Genomic DNA, 20,361 nt, shown 5'->3' on the forward strand with positions numbered 1-20,361 from the left:
AAGACTAAATGTTTTTTTTTTTTTTTGTTTGTTTTCTCTCCTTGCTACAGCCAAAGAAGTTGGGCTTTTCTCAGTTGACAAACCTGAGGAGGAGACGGCCGGACGAGTCCACAGACTACGTCTGTCCCATAGAGACTTCGTCGCCCGAGTCAGGACAGTCCATGGCCAACGGGGTGCAGATGTGTCCGTACGCCGGCTTTAGAGGTCTGAGTCCCATTCTGGACCGAGAGCCCACCCGGGACCAGGTGGGGCACAAGGAGAGCAAAGCTGACACGTCACCATGAATAACCCCAGCGATAACGCCACGGACACTCTCGAGCTGTCCATCATCCAATCAGATATCCCCTACTGCTGCTGCTGCTTTGCTTCCTTTGACTGCAGCCCGACCTCTCCCTGCTCCCTTAGACTCCATCCATCACCCCCGACCCTGTGCCTCGCTCTTCCAGAAACCTGGAAACGCTCCGATAAACATCTGCTTCACAATAAGCCTCACTAACTCGACCTCTGACTTTCGCCTAATCACCTAACCCATCCATCGCAAGAAGGCAAGGCCTTTCTCTGGACTCCTGTTGCATCAACTCCAAAAATTCATGCAACGTACATGAACGGCCTTACTGAACACTTTGAGGCTGTCATGCGCCACCAGTAGATCTTTTTCAATAGAAGTCGGCCTCTGCATGATTTAAAAAAAATAAATAAATTCTACCAGTCTGAGAGGAACTTGTGCAATATTTGCATAAAATATATGGAGGGATATTATTTAATATTTATGTCACTACATGACTAATGATACTACAGCATATTTTGTTTGATACCTCGATTGTTGATTTTTATACCGTTATTTTCATAACTGAGTGTAATAGTATTTTTATAGCAAAGACATTTTGCTAAGATAAAATTGTAAATGTCAAGATTTATAAAAAAAAAAAAATCATTTAAGTAAAATAAATCTTGTGTGTAAAATTTGTCTCTTCTTTCTACATCGTCTCATTTTTATAGTATTTCTTCACGAATCACATTGCATTATACATTTCCACCATCAAAATGAAGAAAAAGACAAATTTACTGTGGCAGCATGCTTCAGCAGTCTGCATCAGCCACTAACCTGCTTTCATCTTTACCATCCTCATCGTCACAGTGGCCATCATGCCTTCAGCCTCCACTAACCAGTCAGAGCCCTGAACACCATGGCGTACCTGCTAAAGGTGACATGGAAGTGCATGAGCATGGCTCACAATGCGGCTGCAGGTACAAAAATCCCGATTCCAGTCAGCAAAGTAGGATTTTACCTCCATTTCAGATTGCATATGCAGTTTCAGCCAAAAGCTTAACGTGCACTCATTGGCATGAATGCCACTCGTTTTTGGGTTTCTGAGGTTGTATTGAACAATTCGTTCCACACGAGCCTGATAACCCAAACACTAGAGTGACATGCCCAAGACTGAATTTTATTTGATCAGTGAGTGGGAATGTGCTGACCTAAAAAACAAAACAAAACAAAAAACTTCAGCTAAACTCTACGCCTTCAAGCTGAAAAATTTTGCAGCTGACCATTTGGTTGTGCTAAACGTTTTTTTTGGAGAAAACATTTTACGGTCAAACGGAGTGAAGACTGAGCATTTAACCGCTTCAGCAAGGAGCAATTCTGGGCCACCTTTGCAAGGTTTTTAAACATTACAACAGCATAACTGTACGGTGGCAGTAGCAGCATGGTCGGTTTTGTACAAAGTGGGTGTAAAAATGGAGAAGGACATAAATTATTCAAATTAATCTCTAATCAGCTAGAATACTAAACTTTGGACTCATGAAACCAAGCGATGCAAATAAACCTCAGCAATTCTACCACAAAAAGCATTTAAATATCCAGACATAAATGTGCTGAAAGGTTGTTGATGGCTACAAAAAGCATGTGGTCGAGAGGCAACTCAAATGGATTTTAAATCCAAATACTGGTGGGCATTTATGTACAAGTTTGAGCCGATATGAGTTACTTCACTCTGCTGTGGGAATTTGAGAAAATCTGCAATGAAGGCACCAAATTTGTTTTATTAAAAATCACTGGACATGTTTGTTGTATCACCAGCACACAGAGTAAACAGGAGTTTAACTGTGTAGTTAAAAAATTCAAAACGAATATGATGTATACGTCAATGATGAAAAGACACAGACTTCTGTCTGGAACTGCATTCATGCATTACAATCAAGTATTTTTATTGGAAGCCATGTATGTCTACAATAGTGACTTGTTACAGGCGTGCGTGCGTGTGTGTGTATGTGTGTGTGTGTTACAGATGGTGAAAGCAGAGAGCACCATTTTACAAATAGAAGCTTTGTCTGAAAGCATCAACAACCTCACAGTAAGCCCCAACACACACAAGCTGCTGGTTAATGTCTCCTGCAGCTCGCTGCTTATTGTCTGCAGGAGCAGAAGCTCGAATCTTTCAGATGGAAACTTCTGCTGATTATTTTGAAAAAAAAAAAAAAAATAGATCAGCAGAATGACAAAACACTGTGAAAATAAGACTGTAGCACCATTTCTACAAGAAAACAATGTGGTACTTTTTGTTAGCTGCCGACAGTCGCCTGTGGTTCTTTTGCTTTGGTTCTGTTTTAGATCATGACAGCCTTAATGAAGCCTTGACATCTTGAAAATTTGAGCGATTGCCACAACAAAAACACTCATTTCACATTTTAGTAAAAAAATCAGGTCATTGCTAAAATAATTTTGTTTGTGTAACCGATTTGGGATCAGTTCAAATTTATTAGACTTGTTATCTTAAGTGATTTTGATCAACAATTCTCCAGTTTTTCTTTGGATTTTGGCCACTTTCATACAGCTTGTTGACTGGTGTGTGTTTAAGAAAGAAACAAACACCATTCATAAAATAGAACAGAGTAGATAATGTAGTCATTATGTAGTCACAGATTTCTTTGACACATTCTCAATATTTTGAGGGTTACAGGTTGAAATGTGTTTATGCACTGTAGATATACTTCACTTTCTGTAAATGCAGTGCAAATGTTGCAACATTAATCCAATAACATAACTTAATCTCATGCTGTTTTATGCAGACACTCCATTTGTACTGATGAATATTAACTCACCATATCATGCCAAATGCTTAATGTGAGTGATGGCAGGAGAACCTTTTTGTTTAACCCAGTTTGAAAACAGTCAAAATGTGCTTCCTTTGTTCGTACCCAAACCCAAATAGAAGTGTTTTTAAACACCAACACAAATGCCAAGATAAGTGAACATTGGGACAGCTTTACAACTTGAATGCAAACAATGCTCATGGTTTTTCTAAAAGATGACAGTTGGCTTTTCTTTACAAAATGGAAAGAGAAATGCACATCAGTGAGGAACCATGAACTTGTCCAGAGATGGCAGTTGCTCCTTTTGCAGCCTCAGAAATCTCTCTAGAGCCTGATTGCAAAAAAAAAGGCAATATAATTTTATTTTAATTGAAAAGCATTTTTTGAGTCCTGCTGTAGCATTTGTTATGAAAAGTTTGAGAACTGCTAATTGGAAGTTTTCAGCTAATAATCATTAGAAAATTACCTCCATAGTCCAAACATCCTGTGGTATTTCTGGTAAAGTGTCTTTTTTTTATTTTTTATTTTTTTTAATTCAACTAAAGCAACAAGAACAAATTCTGACCAACAGTGTACTGGTAACAAAAAGAGATCAAAATATCCAATTAAAAGTAATGCTAAGTTGCCTTGTGTGTTAAAATAGCACTAGTTCATCAATTCAGTCTTTAAAAGATCCTGGAGAATTATTGAGTTCAAAATATTACAAGAAAGTCTTGCCTTACAAGCAAAGAACAAAAAAGAAACTAATACAGTAAATATTCATATATTAAACTCCAAGTCACTTTCATACATCAGGTTTCCTCCTTCAAATCTTTCTCTTTACAAATGTTTTGTCAAATAAATGAACTTGCATTAAAGAAAGAAAAAGCGCCTTGCTTCTTATTTGATCAGTGCTCTAAAAATGCATAAGCTGATCCCAACTCGGTTGCAAACGCAAAGCCCAGCCTCTCTGACGCCTTCCCACACACCCATGATGCTTTGCCTGCAGTACCTGCTGAGCCAGGACGAGCTGCGGAGGGAGCTGAGGCGGTCACAAACGGCGCTGGTGTGAGGGGACGAACGCTCCGGCGCCATCGGCTTACCAGACCCGAGGCCGGCTCAGCCCCGCGGGCCTCACACTGCAGCGCGGAGTCGGTCCCGCTCGCTTCCTGTAACCACTGCTACCTCATGTAACACCTGCAGTCCTCCTGTGGACACAGAGAAACTGGAAACGCAGGCCGACTCAAACACCTTTGGATGCCAGCGAAGAGCCGCGGCTTCTTACAAACGTTTAAAAGATTTTTAACAGCTTTCCGATTTTAACGATGCAATGCAGCCGTTGTCAATGTGTGTGTATATATATATATATATTGTGTTATTTATACTGACCACTGCGATGTGTACATTTTTTGTTGGCTCATCAGAGGAAACACAGGTCAGCTAAAGAGGAATCTGATGAGATTAAGATGGACAAAAAGCAGATTTCAATTAAAACAAAGACTCGATGCCTAAAACTACCCAAAATAAACATCAGTTTGTTGAAATTTGACTATACGTCTTGCTTTGTTCCTCCAAGATGTTTACTCCATATTCTGACCTGAAGGTTGTAGATGATCTTGAGTCATTGAACTAGACAAAAGTTTACCAAATCTGTGTGCAAACTCTTCTGGGTTTGTGCTTCTGTGGAAAAAAAAAAACTAACGTGAATCGAAGACAAGGCGCAGCTAGAACCATGGATAAGGTGATGGCTACAGACAGCCTCATAAAAACCAGGGCGCAGCAATGGAGGGGAAACGATCTGAGCTCGGTGGCAGCCACATAAACTCAACCTAAAGGTCCAGAGAACAGCTGAAAGACAAGGGAATCGAGATGAGTCCATGTGAATGTTACAGAACTATTCATACAGGCCACCTTTTAATAATTAGGATCTTACTGAGGGTACAGTACCAAGAAATAAAGCCAAAAATGACAAAAAAAAGTTACAGAAAACTAAAAACTGGCGTTCTGACTCAAATGTCTTCAGTTGTGTTTCCTTTAAATGGGACAGCTAAGCATTTTGTTTGCCGATCGAAACCTTCTAATGCCGATGGCAGTTAACTTGTAACAAGAATCTTTTGTTGACTTACCAAGCTGCAAACGCCACACCCAAGCTGCCGCAGTTTTAACTCTTCCTCCCGCGAATCGTCTGCATTCGTCTAAAAGTCGAGCACCTAAGATCGTCCCTGCTTTACATTGAACGGCACACGGGCTGACGCGCATCTAGACGTTGTGTATCTCAGCAGGGCAGCAGACAGGAGCCAAAAACAGGCACAGCAATCCATACTGGAGGAAATTCAAGACCCATCCTGGTGAGTAAAGACACGTCACTGGCAGATCAAATTATTTGGTGTTCAGCATACAAGTCTTCCCCCCCCCCATAGGAACATATAACTACTTGTAGTTTAAACAAATTCCTTCTTTCAGTGCATCAGAGAGACCAGCCTCTGATCTTCTGTCCTCGTCTGAGCTTCGAACATGGGACAGAAGATTAGCAGCACGACGTCTAACGATAAGCGGAACTCAAGTTTCTTCTCCTTTATAAAACGCTTCTCGCCCCAAAAGCCCTCCTTGGACAGCAGCATGTCGCCAGTCAGCCCCAACGATTTCACACGTCTTATTAGCAACTGCATCTCTCTTGCATCAACCAGAACCCAGGAGTACCTGGTCTTCAAAGATCCGGAGGGAAAGCTACAGCCGAGTCCTCTGGCATTAACTCAGGTGGCAGCACAGATCACTTAGATACTCGGTCAAAACTCTCAGGAAATGACACTTTTGTTGAATGCAGGTATTGAAAGGTGTCCTTCTCCCAACAGGTCTTTCTGATGACTTACATCACTCAAAGCGTTAACCTCGACCTCACCGACACCTTCAACTGCACGGCCATGACACCCGAGCAGCGCATACTCCTGGGAGCCGACTGGGTTTGGGCCATCCTGGAGAAACCCACCAAGAACCCTAAAGTACAGATCGCAGTCCAGGTCCTCCACCTGCCCGAAAGAGAGGAAGCTGAAGAGCAAGCCACCGCCGGAAAGCCCGTCAGCGAGTCCATCCAGATGGCCAGGACGGAGTCCAGGAACAAGAACGCGTACGAGCGCATGGTGGAGTTTTGCAAGGCCATCGGCAAGGACTGCTACGCCCTCTTCTTGTTCTTTGGAAGAAGGGATGACAAGGCAAATATCTACGGCGTCCTGAGCAACAACTTTGCGGCAGCTGTTGGAAAGTGTGACACAATAGACAGAGCTCTACTTGAGAACTTCTTCAAAGGTTCGAGGTGTTTCCATACGCCCTTGGGAATGATGCAGGCCGTTTTCACAAAGAAAACAGATGAAGCGCTCACTCTAATGATTAAATTCAGCTGAAGATTTGAGGAACTGACACATGCAGTTAGGACTAATGTAGGAAGTTTATCGGCCAATAAAAATAGACGGCCACTGAGAAGGTTCAGGTTAGATATACACTATAAAAGTAAAGTAAAGCGCTGCATTAGTTAGATCACATCCGTAGCTGTTGGCTGCAAAGCAGTAGAAGTCGGTTTTAAAATTGGTCAAGAAGAAGTGAGCATGGCATGTTGTTTACTAGTTAAATGCATAAAATGTAAGTAAATCGACAGCTAACACCTTGTATTCCTAACAACAGCTGACTTAGTCTAAAACAAAGACACTGCAAATTACAGCATGTTGGTTTTCCTGATTCGGTCTGGAAATCCACACTATAGTGCATTCCATTAATTTTCAAATTCAGAAAAACACGCTAGAGCGACAAATTGATTTCCAACTTCAACATTTTGTGGGTCCTTCCCAACCATGACATCAGATATGGCTGCTAGGAGTATAAAGACATAAAGGCTACAGTAATAAACTATTTATTTGAACTTCTGTTGTATGATTTAGGTCATATTGGACTATAGATGAATCTGAATGTGACTGGATTATTCTGGATTATCATTGGATGGATTTATATTTCATTTAAACCGACATAACTCCATATAAACTTGACTTTGTCTTGTAAAGTTTCTTGAGATGACATTTGTTGTAATTTAGAGCTAAATAATAAACAAACTAAATCCCATATGTGAATTAAAACCTCTCAGTCAGTGGGGTGTAGGACAAACATGATGATAATTCTCAGTTAACTCAGTAAATATTTTATGAATCCATGGATTTATAAATATTTAGCGTACAAAGCGGTTTAGAGTGGAGAAGATGGTAACGAAGGAGGTTATGATTGCCAAACTGACACGAATTTGAGTTTTTATAGAGCAAAGAGAAAAGTCTGTACTCATTTACAGTTTAGGCTCAAAATAAAAATATAACAAGAAAGTATCTGATGTTGGCTGCATAAACTAGCAGAAAACTCAAACTTATCACTGTGGACTTAATTCCTTCATTGGAAATGATATCAAATGAAAAAAAAAATGAAAGTAGCTCTTAAAACAAAAAAAATAATTGTTGTAACATTTTTTCTTATGATCAAGTAAAGGAAAAAGTAATAAATAATAAGGGTGAAATATTTCTAGGGTTCTGATGTTCAACAATTTTGGCCTTTACTTTGTCCTAAACTTTAAGATGCATGTAAAATTGTGAATTAACTGCACCTCAAAAGTCCTAATTGTGCACAAAACACTGTGCACTTTTACTATTACCATCTATTTTACCCATTACAAATGAAGGTAATCCCTTCCATTTGTCCCAAAATTGTTCTAGTAACACATAGCTCTTTTCAAATATGAAAAAAGTCTGTTTTTGTTAATGTTTGTTAATGTTAATAATAATAATAATAATAATAAAAAAATGAAAACCACATACAGTCAACAACCTGCCTACTGCAGTATGCAGAGACAGGTTGCAGGAAGTGGCTTTGTAACTTTAATATGTTTACCAGCTGCAGATAGAATTACAGTCCGTCTCACGAGGTGCTTTTATAAGAGATGACTTAACATGGCTTTTGGTTTTACTTCAAGTTAGTCTCGCAATATGTGATTTGCTGCTAAGTTGGTCACAAAGTGTGTCTTTAGAAAAGGATTTGTGTCACTCGTAGCGTTTATTCATCAGCAGCTTGACAGGAAGAAGGGCAGAGAGGACATGGAACCTGGCGTAGCGTGTCGAGGACCGTCGCCTCTTTGCACTGTGGACTGGCTCTTCCACTGAACTACCTGCTGTCGCGCAAAATGTATTTTGTTTAGTTTCCATGTCTAATCACACCACTGTGCGACCAACAGCACCAATGTTCACACATGGGATACTTCAGGAGTACATTGAAGCACCTACGACCATAACAGGCTTTACAACATGGAATACACGCTGAGGTAATTGCATTGCTTGTCTAAGAAATATGTATTAGTTCAACTGTGCACAGTAAGACTGCAGCATAAGCCCAGTTAATTTTACAGTGACTGCTATTGTTTGCACAAGTGTTAAATAAATGTTAATCCTAATATTAAGGAGGCTCTTGTTGTAAATAGTTTAGACCGCAACAGCTCCAGCTGAAGGCTGCATTAGCAGTTTGTGTGAATGTGAAGCATTACCAACATATTAGGAGGAAATGACACAAGAAAAGTCCACAGAAACCAATAATAACTCAAGTCATTAATAAATTTGGCATTTTGTGACAAAGTTGCTGATTTAAGTAGTAGAATGGGGTCTGCACAGATGGATCTAAAATGACATTTAAATTTTTTCAAATTGTTACTTTGATTTTCTTTTTTAATTAAACTTCCAAGTTTCCAAAAGCGCAGCATACTGTGTCGGTGTCCTTCAGCTAAGGATGCAACGGTGTATATTAAACCTTGATTTGGACTCATTGTTTAGATTCTGTGCATGGTTACCATTTTGAAAGCAATGAAAACAACTTTTATTTAATTGGATTCTATCTACCACGTGGTTAAGCCCAAACTTATTGGGCAGATTTCAAATTACAATTATTTTCCTTCAACCAGGAAAACCGTTTCATACGGGAACTGAGGCAGGCATTCCTTAAAAACTTGGAGGCAAAAAAAAAAAAGTTTTCATTTTTAATTTTATTTTTTTTTAAATGGCATTGGAAAAAAACAAAAAACAAAACAACAACAAAACGATATCCTTCTCAATGATTGGAAAAATCTTTATTGGCATTGCTGCCATCAAAACATTATTGTTAGCCGAGCATCTCCTTCCACGTTTCCACTGATGTTTTGACTATATCTCTCTACTGTCTGTGAAGATGGAAAGCCTCGTTTCCATCACCCTAATTTTTATCTGCCTCCCCAGATTTCAGTCAGGACTCTGGTTGGGCCACTCTGAAGCATGAATACAACTTTTAGTCAGAAATATGGTCAAATAAAAAGATCACCTCATACACAATTCTACCCGCAGGCATAAAAAAAAATGTTGTACTTCGCTGCATTTCAAGTAAACTTAAAGTTATACATTTTAACTTAAAGGCACAGTTAGAAAAGTAACCTCTTTATTTACATACACAACTTCCTGTAGATTTTTTTTTTTTTTTTTTATAAAAGTATGAAAAGTTTCCTATAAACTTCAGTAAAACTCATCAGCTTCCCTTCTTTGTGTCAGCAAGGATTTTTTTTTTTTTCCACAAAAAATGGAGCTGTAACTAACTACGGTTGGGCAGTCACAGTTCATTCTTACTGGATCCTGTTTTGTTACCTTCCCTCCTGCACGTACATGCGGCCGTGTGGTCGTCCGGCTGAGGCACCAGCTCCATGTCGGCCTGCTGCGTCGGCCGCCCCGCCTGGCGCTCGGCGTACGCCAGCAGCACCCGGTGGTAGTAGCAGTACAGCCGGCTGGGCTGCAGCAGATCTCTGGCCGCCGCCTGTCCCGCCCGGGCGATCTCCGCCGCCTCGGCGTCGTTCTCTTTGGCCCACTGGATTTTCTCCAAAAGGTCCGACAGGTTTCTCCGCACGGAAACGTAGTGAGCGCCCGCCTTCAGATGTCCGTAGAAGTGTTCGTAGTACTGCGAGTCCTGTTTCAGAACCAAGCTGTTTCCCAGCATCAGGTACGGGAACCGATACGCCGCAACTGTTCCGTCCACGTTTACCTGGTATTTGTACTGAAAGAGGAGGCACAAAGTTTCACCGCATGCAACGTGGTCCCAAATCTGCTTTCGAAATTTCAATTTAAAGACGGAAATCCAACTCAGATTTGTATCTGTCAACCAAAAGTCGGAGTAACTAGCGTGTACTTCTACGTTTTCTCACCTTGAAGAAGTCGAAGAATCCCACAAGCGGTGCTTTGCCCACCTGTTTTTCCCTGTCTCTGAAGAAGAACCACCCCGTGATGCCGGCGTCCAGCAGCTCTGGGGATTTCTTGGACAGAGACACGAGATGGAGACGCTCTTCCCGACTGTCTCGACCACGGAAAAAACCCTGCGCAGTTTTATTAACCCACGGGGGACCTGGCAGGAAAACCGGCATTATTTAAAAGAAAGAACTAAACAGAAATACGCAACCGACAGGTACATTAGAAATGAGAAAAACTCCCTTCCTCTTTCCATTACTACATTTTCCTAATTTCATGCAGAGAAACTGAGGAAAAATGCTCTTTTTCTGTGATTTGGGTCGATTTTAAAGTTCTTTTCTCAATTCTGTAATTAGTAAAAGAAAAAAAAAAACATTTAAGGTGTGGATAAGAAAATAAGACAAAGACCATAAAGAAAATGGTGCACATAAAGTGTGAATTTCTGCAGCTCAAAGTCCCCAATAATGACCAATATTAACTCAGATAAATTTAAATAGGGTTGGCTGAAGACTCACAGTGAATCATTTTAAAATATACTTTTTTTTTTTTTAAAGCTAAGTGGGAGGATGACATTTTTATTTAGTGAAAGATCCTGCATTGTTCCGTACCAAAGGAAGCACAAAGTTTTCTGTTGTTTCTGCATTTTCAACTATTGGACAAGTTCTTGTACTGAAAGAGGAGGTGCAAAGTTTCATGCAACGTGGTCCCAAATCTGCTTTCGAAATTTCAATTTAAAGACGGAAATCCAACTCAGATTTGTATCTGTTAACCAAAAGCCGGAGTAACTAGCGTGTACTTCTACATTTTCTCACGTAGGTTTACTTCCCCCGTTGAGCCTCGTGCGAAAAAATATTTTCACAAGTTGAAGCTCACGCTCCAGAAAATGGCTGTTCACTAGGTGTTAGTAGTTGACATTGTTGCTTGCCTGCTGATGCCCCCTAGTGGTCATTAATGACATAAGCAGAACTCTAAATTTTCATACATTGGCAAATGATTTGGAAACGTTGTGCGACAACTTCAGACTACAGCTGAAAGAGCTTAATTTAAATCTATGAAATATCACTCAGTTCTGACTCCTAGCATTTAAATGACATGTTACAGATCCACTGAGGCACAATATGAAGGAGTCATAGTAACGTTTCACACCAAAATGCTTTGCCTTTTGCTAAGACTATTAAGTCTAACACAATCTTGCCACATTTTCATCTGTGGATGCATCTGTCCTACTAGCAAAGTCTGCAAGAGCGGCAATCTCCCTAGCTCCTCCAGAGTTACCACAAAGTGATACGAGTTGCTTTCTCTAAACAAGTCATCACACATTTCGAGCCATCAACTGTGTTCCCGTGTGGCGGTCCAGCTACCTGTGTTGCCTTGGACAGACAGAAGGTCATTAGTGACTCCTCTCATTGTCTCCAGGGTGGAGTGCGTCACCTCGTAGGTGGGGAGGACGATGTCGCGCGTATCCGTGGAGCCACACCAGGAGAGGATCGGAAGAGCTCCCTCCGTCCTCGTCTCCAAAGGCCAGTCGCCCACGTTGATGAAAAACTCCACGTCGGGCACTCTCACCTTAAGCAACAAAACATATTAGATGGCAACTCGACATTCTGATAATCAGGCCTTAAAAGCCAATCGATCCGCACAATTATACCTTTCTCGTCAGCGACAGCAACATTTCATCAGAGAACATCTTGAAGTCTGTGTATTTCCCCAGCGTGCGCCGGTACACCTTGTTGTCAACGATGGCGTAATGAACGAGCCCCCCTCTGTTGGAAAATCTGAGGGGCACTTCCTGTCTGAGATGCTGCAGGTCGATGGCAGGGAAGGACTGGAAGTCGGCCAGAATCTGGGGCTCGTTCGCAGGACACTGCAGGACGCTCTGCCAGACGGAGGCGTCAGATTCAGGGCAGTCACAGTATTCATGATAGACTGGGCCTGGGGATCAACAAGAAATGGGACAAAAGTAACGTTCAGGCGGAAAGAAAAGTTCAATATCAACCAATTATGGGCAGAAATTAAATCCAGATCATGCTAAAATGTGAACTTTTCTTAACACGCTTACGAGAGGGACTTCAGTATGTTTCTTTAATATGTCTAAGAGCTGACTGTTCAGGTTTGTAACATGGTGTGGTGATTTGGTTATACACTCTAAATGTAATTTTTTATTTTTATTTTTTTGTCCATTCCTTAACACTGACCCTGTGTGTAACGTACCGGGTGCATTAGATTTTTCTTTATTGTTAAAAAAAATGCAAACAGAAAAATCCCTTCAACAACAAAAACACTTCAAAATATCAAATATCCTCCAAAAAATAGTAGAATCTGCTGAGACGCACCCTTGATAACGTACGGCGACTTGGCCACAGCAGCGTCCAGGTGGAGGATTTCAACCTTCAGACCTTCGACTGCAGATCCGTAGAGGCGGTACCTCATCAGAAACGACCCGTCTCCTCTGTCCAGAGGCGGAGGAACGTGGATGCGGATGTACTCCTCCTTGTTGAGAGGACTTATCTTCACTTTAAATGTCCCTTTGCCTAAAGAACACAAACGGATTTCATGTTATTTAAAACTGGCTTAGTCAGACAACTCAATCCTGACATGAATTATTCTAAACTGAAGAAGATCCTCGTAAAACGGGACATGAGATTTCTGACAGCACTGCGTTTCTTTGGGTCATGTCTATATGGAAGAATTAAAGTAAGGATGTAAAGTTTAACCAAAATCCTGATGTTTGGTGGTAGATTTATAGTTCAGTAGGTTTTATATGCTTTCATCTACTAAGATTTTGTTTTTATCCGTAACTCAGCACAGAATAAAGGTGTTTTTTTTTCATAAAAATTCTTTGCTTTTGTTTTATTTCATAACTTTAGAGTGGCTGTAAAGAACTGACTGGAATTTTGGATTTAGGATCATATAGATGTATATTAATAAAACCAAGGTTGTAGTGAGAAATTTAGATGTAAGGCAGCATCGACACTAAAAATGTTTAAATCACGTTGAAAAAAAAGCCATGCTAAATTCCACAGTGGTTTGCAGTTCACATTCAAGTTGTGCATTAATAAAATCAGGAAACTTGGTGGAAATATTTAAAGGAAGAGTTTTCAGCGCACAGAGAGGGAATGCATACATTCTCACAAAAACCCATTGAAGAGATTTTACCTGGTAAAGTAGAATATTTTTAAATCATTTATTTTATGCGAAATATTTTGTCTCGCACTTGGACTGGACACTGCGAATCAGATGCCAACTTCACAGTCAGTGATCCATAATTTCAGTTCGGTGGGTTAGCATAGTTTAACAAAAGAGCACAGCACGCAAAGTGGAGGGTATTCGGGATGTTTACCTGGTGACAAAGTCAGGTTTCTTCCTTCAGAGCTAACCGCCTGAATGAAGAAGTATCGGACTGGTAAAACAGCGTCGGGATCCAGCCCTGGACCCCAAACGATACATCTCTCCGGACTGATTCCTTCACTCTCAGAAACCGGTAAGTTTGGGCCGAATAACACAACCAAAAGAACACAGTTGCTGATTAAAATCCTCTGCATAGCTGCGAGTAAGTCTGCGCTTCCCTTACACGGCATAATTATCCCAATGCCATAAGCGAGCATGCAGAAAGTTGCAAAATAAACGCTAAAGTTTGGATACAAAGTCCTACGGCGACATTGTTCGCAGAGAAGCACAAGCATTACTCGTGATGCGTTCAGGGTTGTCGGATATATAGTCATTAACTCTTTCGTGCAAAACGAAGTGTTTCTTATCTGTAGGAACGAAAAAAAAAAACGGATGTTCGTAAAAAAAAAAAAAAGCAGCACCAAAAGTTTCCTCTTTATCCATTTAGGAGGACGTGTAAAAAAAAAAAAACTTGACATTAAATATATTAAAAATGGGGAGTGAAAAACAGTAAAATAAGTCATATTATAAAAATATACTATTTTTCAGTGAATTGAGAACAAATTGCATGCGTTTCTGACTAATTATAACAAATCTGTCAGTGCAAGTAAAGGAACACAAAAGCAAGACTCCCATATTAAACGATATTCTTGAGCTCATGCTATACCAGATTTTCCTGTTCTTAACGACATTAAAAGCCAGAGACTTCAAGTTTGTTTCATTGCACTTCATGCATTTTTATTACCTTCAGAATTAAATATCATTAAACAAAAGAAAGTTAAATTCTAATGAAATGCAGCTTTGCTTATTTAAAGCATAGTGAGTTTTACAGACAACACAGTGACTGTAAAAGTAAGCTATAGAACATCAATAGGACAAACAAGCTACATGCACAAGTGAAATGTGGCAACACTTTATTTCAAATCTCTCTTGGATTAGGTGGTGGTTAAGCGTTTAATAAAATTGCATGCCGTTAAGATTTTTCTTTTTACCTATAAAAAAAAAAACAATAACCGATTTGTTGAATATGTCTAGTATGCAAAGATATTTTCTTTTGTGTGTCCCAGCTTTTCCAGATTTGGCAGACAAGCATTACGGATCATGGGTGCGGGTCCGCAGAGGACAATCAGTACATCTCTGGACGCAGCAGGGATGTGGTCCTTGATCATGTCAAGGGTCACATACCCTGAGCTGTAGCTCCAGTCTGCAAATACAGATGAAAAGAATCATTAGAGAAACTTGTTTCATCAGCTTTAAGCAAGAAATGTACTTCTATTCAACCAAAGCATTGAAATGATGTTACTAAAAATGCAAATGTAAACCAGAAGATGGTTTTGGTTTCCTCTAGCTTCTTCTCCTTCAAGATTAAACATTTCCTCTATTTTTAACCCATCTTGTCGTGAAAGATAAAAAATATTTTTGGCAGCATGAGAGAGGCCAGTGAACATAGCTATTTTTTTTTCTTCCTTACTTATCCTTTCAATCACACATCTCTTCTTCTGAGAAATCCAAAACAACAAGCCCACTGAAGACCAAGTGTGTGTCTCTAGCCGGACCAAACCTCCGAGGCCTTGTGTTGTATTTATGTGAGGAACTAATACAGACATAATACAAGCAGGACTATGCAACAACTAACCTCACGTCCTTTCGGGGTTATGGGGGAGAAAATAGAAGTGGTTAGCTACTCTTATTTCCTTTAGCTGACGTGTCTTCGTCTGGTTTTGGTCTCTGAATGTTCCAGTAGAGTTTGAAGATTAATTCAGCTTAATTTACCCTCCTATTTCCACAATGCATGGACAGCGTGTGTGGGAACATATTTAAGTGCCTCATTTTCATTAGTGTCACTAGATGTCAAATGTTTTAACGTGAAGTTTGTGGTATTTTCAAGTCGGAAGACAAAGCTTAATATAAAGCCTGTTCTGGTAACAATTGATATGTTTTTCATAATAAAGCCTTATAATTTTATTTTAAAGACCCAAATTATTTATTTCCCTGGCAAATTAAGGTTACAAATCTCATTTTAACTTGAAATATCCATGTGTAAAAATAAGATGCTAAAAGCAAAAAAAGAAACTTCTAAGTTTGACTTAGAATTTATGAAAAAAAAAAAAGTATGGTTTAAGTTATTCTTACTTTTTGCAAATTGTATTTGTGGGAACTTCCAATAGATCGTGTGTTTGAAAGCATTCCAATTAGCCTGATTTTACTTTGGAAATGATGGGAACCAGTTGTTTTCATTCACTCTGCAGATGGGAAAACAGCAGCTTTCTGCAGCTGATTGTGGTAAATAAACCACTTTGTGAGGACCTGGAGCTGAGCATTGTAGTGGCTCATAACTCAAAGAAAGAGCTGCACTGTCGCATCCAAAACTGTTTAAGTTCATTGCGTACTGGTGGATCCCAGGGATGCAGATCAAGGAGGAAACCACTTCGGCACACATTAGTCAGCGTGACTTTTGGAAAATCTAAACTCTGCAAAGAATATGAATAAGACTTCTGGTATTTGGACTTGGGGTCTGATAAAACAAACAAACAAACAAACAAAAAAAAATCGAATTGTTTAACCACACGACGATGGCAGTTTGCCTTTTTCTGTTCCAACATGACTGCACACGAGTCGACAAAGCGAGGCAAAGCCATGGGTAAGTGAGTCTGGTGTGGAAGAACTTGACTTGCCAGGTCACCTTTGGAAAGAACTAGAGCAAAGAATGTGAACCGACATTAGTGTCCAACTTCAAAACAGGATGTTTAGAAATTCTCGTAAACACAGAAGAGAACACAAACAGGCTAATGCTTTTGGCAATATAGTGTACTGTCAACATCAAGGGTAGTTGCACAATAAGACCCTCATGTCCACAATAAGACCTTCATTACTTCTAAAATCAACACAAACTAAAAGCTCGAAAACAAAAAAATTAAAAATTAAAAATACTACCCTAAATTAGCCCAGAGAACATCCCGACCTCATGCAAGTTTATTATGCCACAAATGTGAGTGGCAGTTCAGAAACGGCACGACGGAAAAAATAAATTAATAAAAAATAAAAATATCAGGCACAAAGCAAGAACTCGCCATCAAAACTCTTGCATTTACCAAACCAACAATTTACTTTAAAGCGTTAATATCCCTCTTGGTCATGGGTGCCATTTATTGTTTTAGCTGCTGAACAGGAGCAAAGATATGAACTTAGATATTTGCTGAACTGACTACAGAAGATCTGGAAACAGTGCTACAATATCAGATGTACTTTAATCCATCAATATTGGAAATCATAACTGGCTAAAAATATTTATTCATATTATTTATTCACTTGGAAGCAAAAGTCACAAATCTGACAAATTTTAAGCAAAATTTAGTAAAGGGATAAGTTAATTATTTTATTTTTGTGATCCAAAGCCTTTTAAAAACTGAACATAAAACTCTGAGGAAAAACCAACAACAAAAAACAATAAAACCTTAGTGGACATGTTCCCCACTTAGTGCTTTGGGGAGAAGACTTTTACTGGGTTTCTGGTTCTGTTGAAGATGCAAAAGGATTTAAAACGAAACGCCAACCAACATTTTGTCTCATGGAGTCTCACCTTTTGAAGGCTTGTCCAAAGTGTACCAGACTTTAACCTTCTCTGGGTGATTCTTCTGCACATCCTTCAGCTCGTCCCACAGTAAAATATCTTTCTCAGTCTGAGATAGGCAATAATAAAATAATAAAAACAGGAATGTTCAACATGCAGCCACACTCACAATGCTTGCTAAAACAATAAAAAACCCAAACAACTGACCTGGTTGGCAAATATGAGGGAGCACTTGGTGTTGTCGGCAGGATCTGATGTGATGCGTCGGATCAGCTGCAGCATCGGGGTGATACCTGAGGCAATCAGAGCCAGAAAGTTACTACCAGAGGAGATACAAAGGTAAAATAAATCCTCTGTTTCGTAAAAATATCAGCTGGTGCACAGCTAAAAAAAGTATTTTACCTACTGTAGAGTCATTTAAGTGTGATAGGTAAACACGCGGTACAATGATGTGCCTGCATGAATAGGATAAAACTGATCAATAGCTCGTAACGAACATACCTGTTCCACCAGCGATCATTCCAACATGTTTAAACTTCTGGACAACCGGCTCCGTCTTCTTGTTGGCTCGGATAGAAAACATGCCTAATGAGAGGAGACAGGAAACGAGCTTGGAAAGTGGAAATCAAGAGTTTCATCCTCCTATTGCAACACAGTGCCACCTGCTGGTGAAAACAGTGAACATGCAGCAGTGTCTTTTACTTCTGCTAAGAGATGCAGTTGACTCCATACCTTTGCCTTTGTAGATGAGAAGTCCGTTGGGTCCCCTGAAGTCAATAGAGTCTCCGATGGCCATGTTGTCCAGGTACTGAGACATCTGCCCCCCATCTGGGTAGTTTGGGTGGGTCCCTTTGTAGTATATCTTGACAACAATCATGCATATGTAAAATCACTTGATATTTAAGGAGTTCTCTGTGATTTATTAAGCATTAGAAAACACTTAGAAACAAATTCATATGCATAAATAACAAATTTTACATGTACAAAGCAGTTCTTAAATGCCTTGTAAAAAAACAGGTAAAAAAATATCTACATGTAAGTCAGCTTTAGACATGGTGATCTATAAAGTAGCATAACACAAATAAGACGTTGGATTTCAATACTATTGTTGGACACTGGGACATTTCCAGCCACATAAAATACACCAGCTCTGTTGATTCAAGGTTACCCACCTTAACCACAAGGTCAACAAATCCCTGGTCTTCATCGCTGGACACTGGAGTGTAAGGCCTGACAACCAGGTTGCCTTTGACCTTGGCCGACAGGTAAACATGCTGACCTGGAGGATAAGACGGATGACTAAATGTGACCGAAAGAAAGATAAATGTTTAGCAAAAATGGGAAAAGATTAAGCTTTTTTTTTTTGTCCGTGCAGCTCATCTGATATTAATCAGGTGTTTGCTTCTTAACAGTAACGAGTATTTAGATGGTTTTTAAATCAAAACATTGGTGTTCAGTGGTTGTAAAAAAAATTATGTGAAACGGACTCAGATGTTTCTACATTCTTGCTTCTTTACAAGACACTCTGGGACAGATTTATCAGAGATATTTCATTACCCACTGGCAGTCCAAGGATGTGAGACTCGGATGGAAGGCCAAACCGGAATTTCTTTGTGTCATGACTGATTTCCTGCACAAGGACACAGACGAGAGTGTGAAACAGCCAAACGATATGACCTTAGCTGGACTGCTAATAATAATAATAAAAAAAAATAACTTCAGTTTAAGACTGTGCTCATCTTTAAACACTTCTACTGTAAGAGCACTTCTAGTGTAATAAAGAGATTTTTTCCTTGCATTCATGTAACACACTTATACACCTAAGAGAAGTTAAAGTGTATCTTTGTCTTTTCAGTGCGATTAAAACAAAACTATTGGCAAAGTATCAATCAAAGAATCCTAGTGCCGTATGCATATTGTTTTTTAGTCTTTGTATAAACCATTTAGTCGACATCAACGCTAAGCCAACCTTAAACAAGGCATGCAGCTCACTCTGAAGTCCCTTAAGTTTACCGAGGCAGATTATTCCACATGTATTACTAAACAGGAGATAAATGGACTGATCTTAAATTGCGTTTTCTAGTCATACAGACTGGAAAAAGTCAAATCCGCGCTCAGAAATGCACAGGCATTTATACACCGCCACGCAGACAACTTGGGGTTAAGAGCCTTGCTCAGGTGCACATCAGCATGTGACAGGAAGAAGCTGGAATTGAACTTACAATCGTCCAACATAGCAAGACGACAACTCGTTGTTGAGATCAGCAGCGAGAATCCCCATTGATGTTTTCCGTCTTACATTTAAACACTTGAGGTGAACAAAGCTGTAAAATTGGTCATTTCTCCCAAGTAAAAAAAGCCAATGACCGCCGCTACCACCATCAGTCTTGTTTTGTAAGCTGTGTTGGAACGAATTAAACTGATTTATTTGGCTTAACCAGTTCTTTTATCCCAGTGTGAATTGGGAACACATGCCAAAAGTTATTTTGTTCATCCCACCTGTTTGCTAATGAGCGGTAGCGAGTATTTGATCGTAGGATCCTTTAGGGTCACAGGGCCCTTCCCTTTTCCTTCTGTGGAGTTTCCAAGAAGGAAGTACAGCAACGTTATGACCACTACAGACACCGCCAACACCACAGGGATCGTCTGCAAGACAAAACGTTACGTTTAATGTGATCGCAGTTAACAAAAAGAAAGAAAACTTGCAGCTTTCCACGTCACTCGTTAGGATTTTTTCCCCCCCATATTAACGTGTATTTAAGTGGGTTATATGCAACGTAAAATGCATACAGTAATGTGAGTAAATATAACATTTAATGCACATAGAAGTTGTTATATTTGAAAAAAAAAACATTATTCTCACCAAGGTTGAGTCCATAGCTTAATGTGCACTAAAGTGAACCTCGTCTTCCAACGGTCTGAGACCAGAGTCCACACACAGTTCAGCCAATGATAGCTTCCTCTCCCCGCCCTCATACACACACACACGCACGCACACATCCTCGTTAACCTACCACAGCAGCACACACACAGTCTCTACAACGGGATGTGGCT

General features: G+C 39.9%; 3 protein-coding genes across 9 annotated transcripts; 1 reads left to right on the top strand and 2 right to left on the bottom strand.

Annotated features, from left to right (window-relative positions):
• The first annotated feature begins 49 nt into the window (after positions 1 to 49).
• On the top strand, positions 50 to 9,679 carry rep15 (RAB15 effector protein). Of its 6 annotated transcripts, XM_016674549.1 has the most exons (6): positions 50 to 245; positions 1,139 to 1,248; positions 2,292 to 2,357; positions 5,339 to 5,423; positions 5,539 to 5,832; positions 5,928 to 9,679. In XM_016674549.1, exons 5-6 carry the CDS (start codon positions 5,590 to 5,592, stop codon positions 6,471 to 6,473), a joined length of 789 nt encoding a protein of 262 aa, XP_016530035.1. In that variant the 5' UTR covers positions 50 to 245; positions 1,139 to 1,248; positions 2,292 to 2,357; positions 5,339 to 5,423; positions 5,539 to 5,589; the 3' UTR covers positions 6,474 to 9,679. The 6 variants fall into 6 exon arrangements, 5 of the variants coding, with proteins under 5 accessions (XP_016530035.1, XP_007558620.1, XP_016530034.1 ...); XM_007558558.2 differs by lacking the exon at positions 1,139 to 1,248; XM_016674548.1 differs by lacking the exon at positions 1,139 to 1,248 and having other exon boundaries at positions 5,355 to 5,423.
• Positions 9,583 to 14,528, bottom strand: poglut3 (protein O-glucosyltransferase 3). 2 transcript variants are annotated; one of them, XM_007558567.2, is made up of 6 exons: positions 13,690 to 14,528; positions 12,683 to 12,880; positions 11,998 to 12,281; positions 11,711 to 11,915; positions 10,310 to 10,506; positions 9,583 to 10,161 (listed from the first exon to the last, which is right to left on the bottom strand). In XM_007558567.2, exons 1-6 carry the CDS (start codon positions 14,258 to 14,260, stop codon positions 9,724 to 9,726), a joined length of 1,893 nt encoding a protein of 630 aa, XP_007558629.1. In that variant the 5' UTR covers positions 14,261 to 14,528; the 3' UTR covers positions 9,583 to 9,723. The 2 variants fall into 2 exon arrangements, with proteins under 2 accessions (XP_007558629.1, XP_016530033.1); XM_016674547.1 differs by having other exon boundaries at positions 12,683 to 13,780.
• Positions 14,529 to 14,633: 105 nt separating this feature from the next.
• Positions 14,634 to 20,309, bottom strand: cyb5r2 (cytochrome b5 reductase 2). The gene is made up of 9 exons (XM_007558568.2): positions 20,171 to 20,309; positions 19,807 to 19,953; positions 18,865 to 18,937; positions 18,480 to 18,586; positions 18,040 to 18,169; positions 17,809 to 17,892; positions 17,515 to 17,600; positions 17,317 to 17,416; positions 14,634 to 14,940 (listed from the first exon to the last, which is right to left on the bottom strand). Exons 1-9 carry the CDS (start codon positions 20,183 to 20,185, stop codon positions 14,768 to 14,770), a joined length of 915 nt encoding a protein of 304 aa, XP_007558630.1. The 5' UTR covers positions 20,186 to 20,309; the 3' UTR covers positions 14,634 to 14,767.
• Positions 20,310 to 20,361: the final 52 nt, after the last annotated feature.

The sequence above is a fragment of the Poecilia formosa genome, unplaced genomic scaffold (assembly GCF_000485575.1).
Source record: "Poecilia formosa unplaced genomic scaffold, Poecilia_formosa-5.1.2 Scaffold97, whole genome shotgun sequence".
Classification (NCBI taxonomy): Eukaryota; Metazoa; Chordata; class Actinopteri; order Cyprinodontiformes; family Poeciliidae; genus Poecilia; species Poecilia formosa.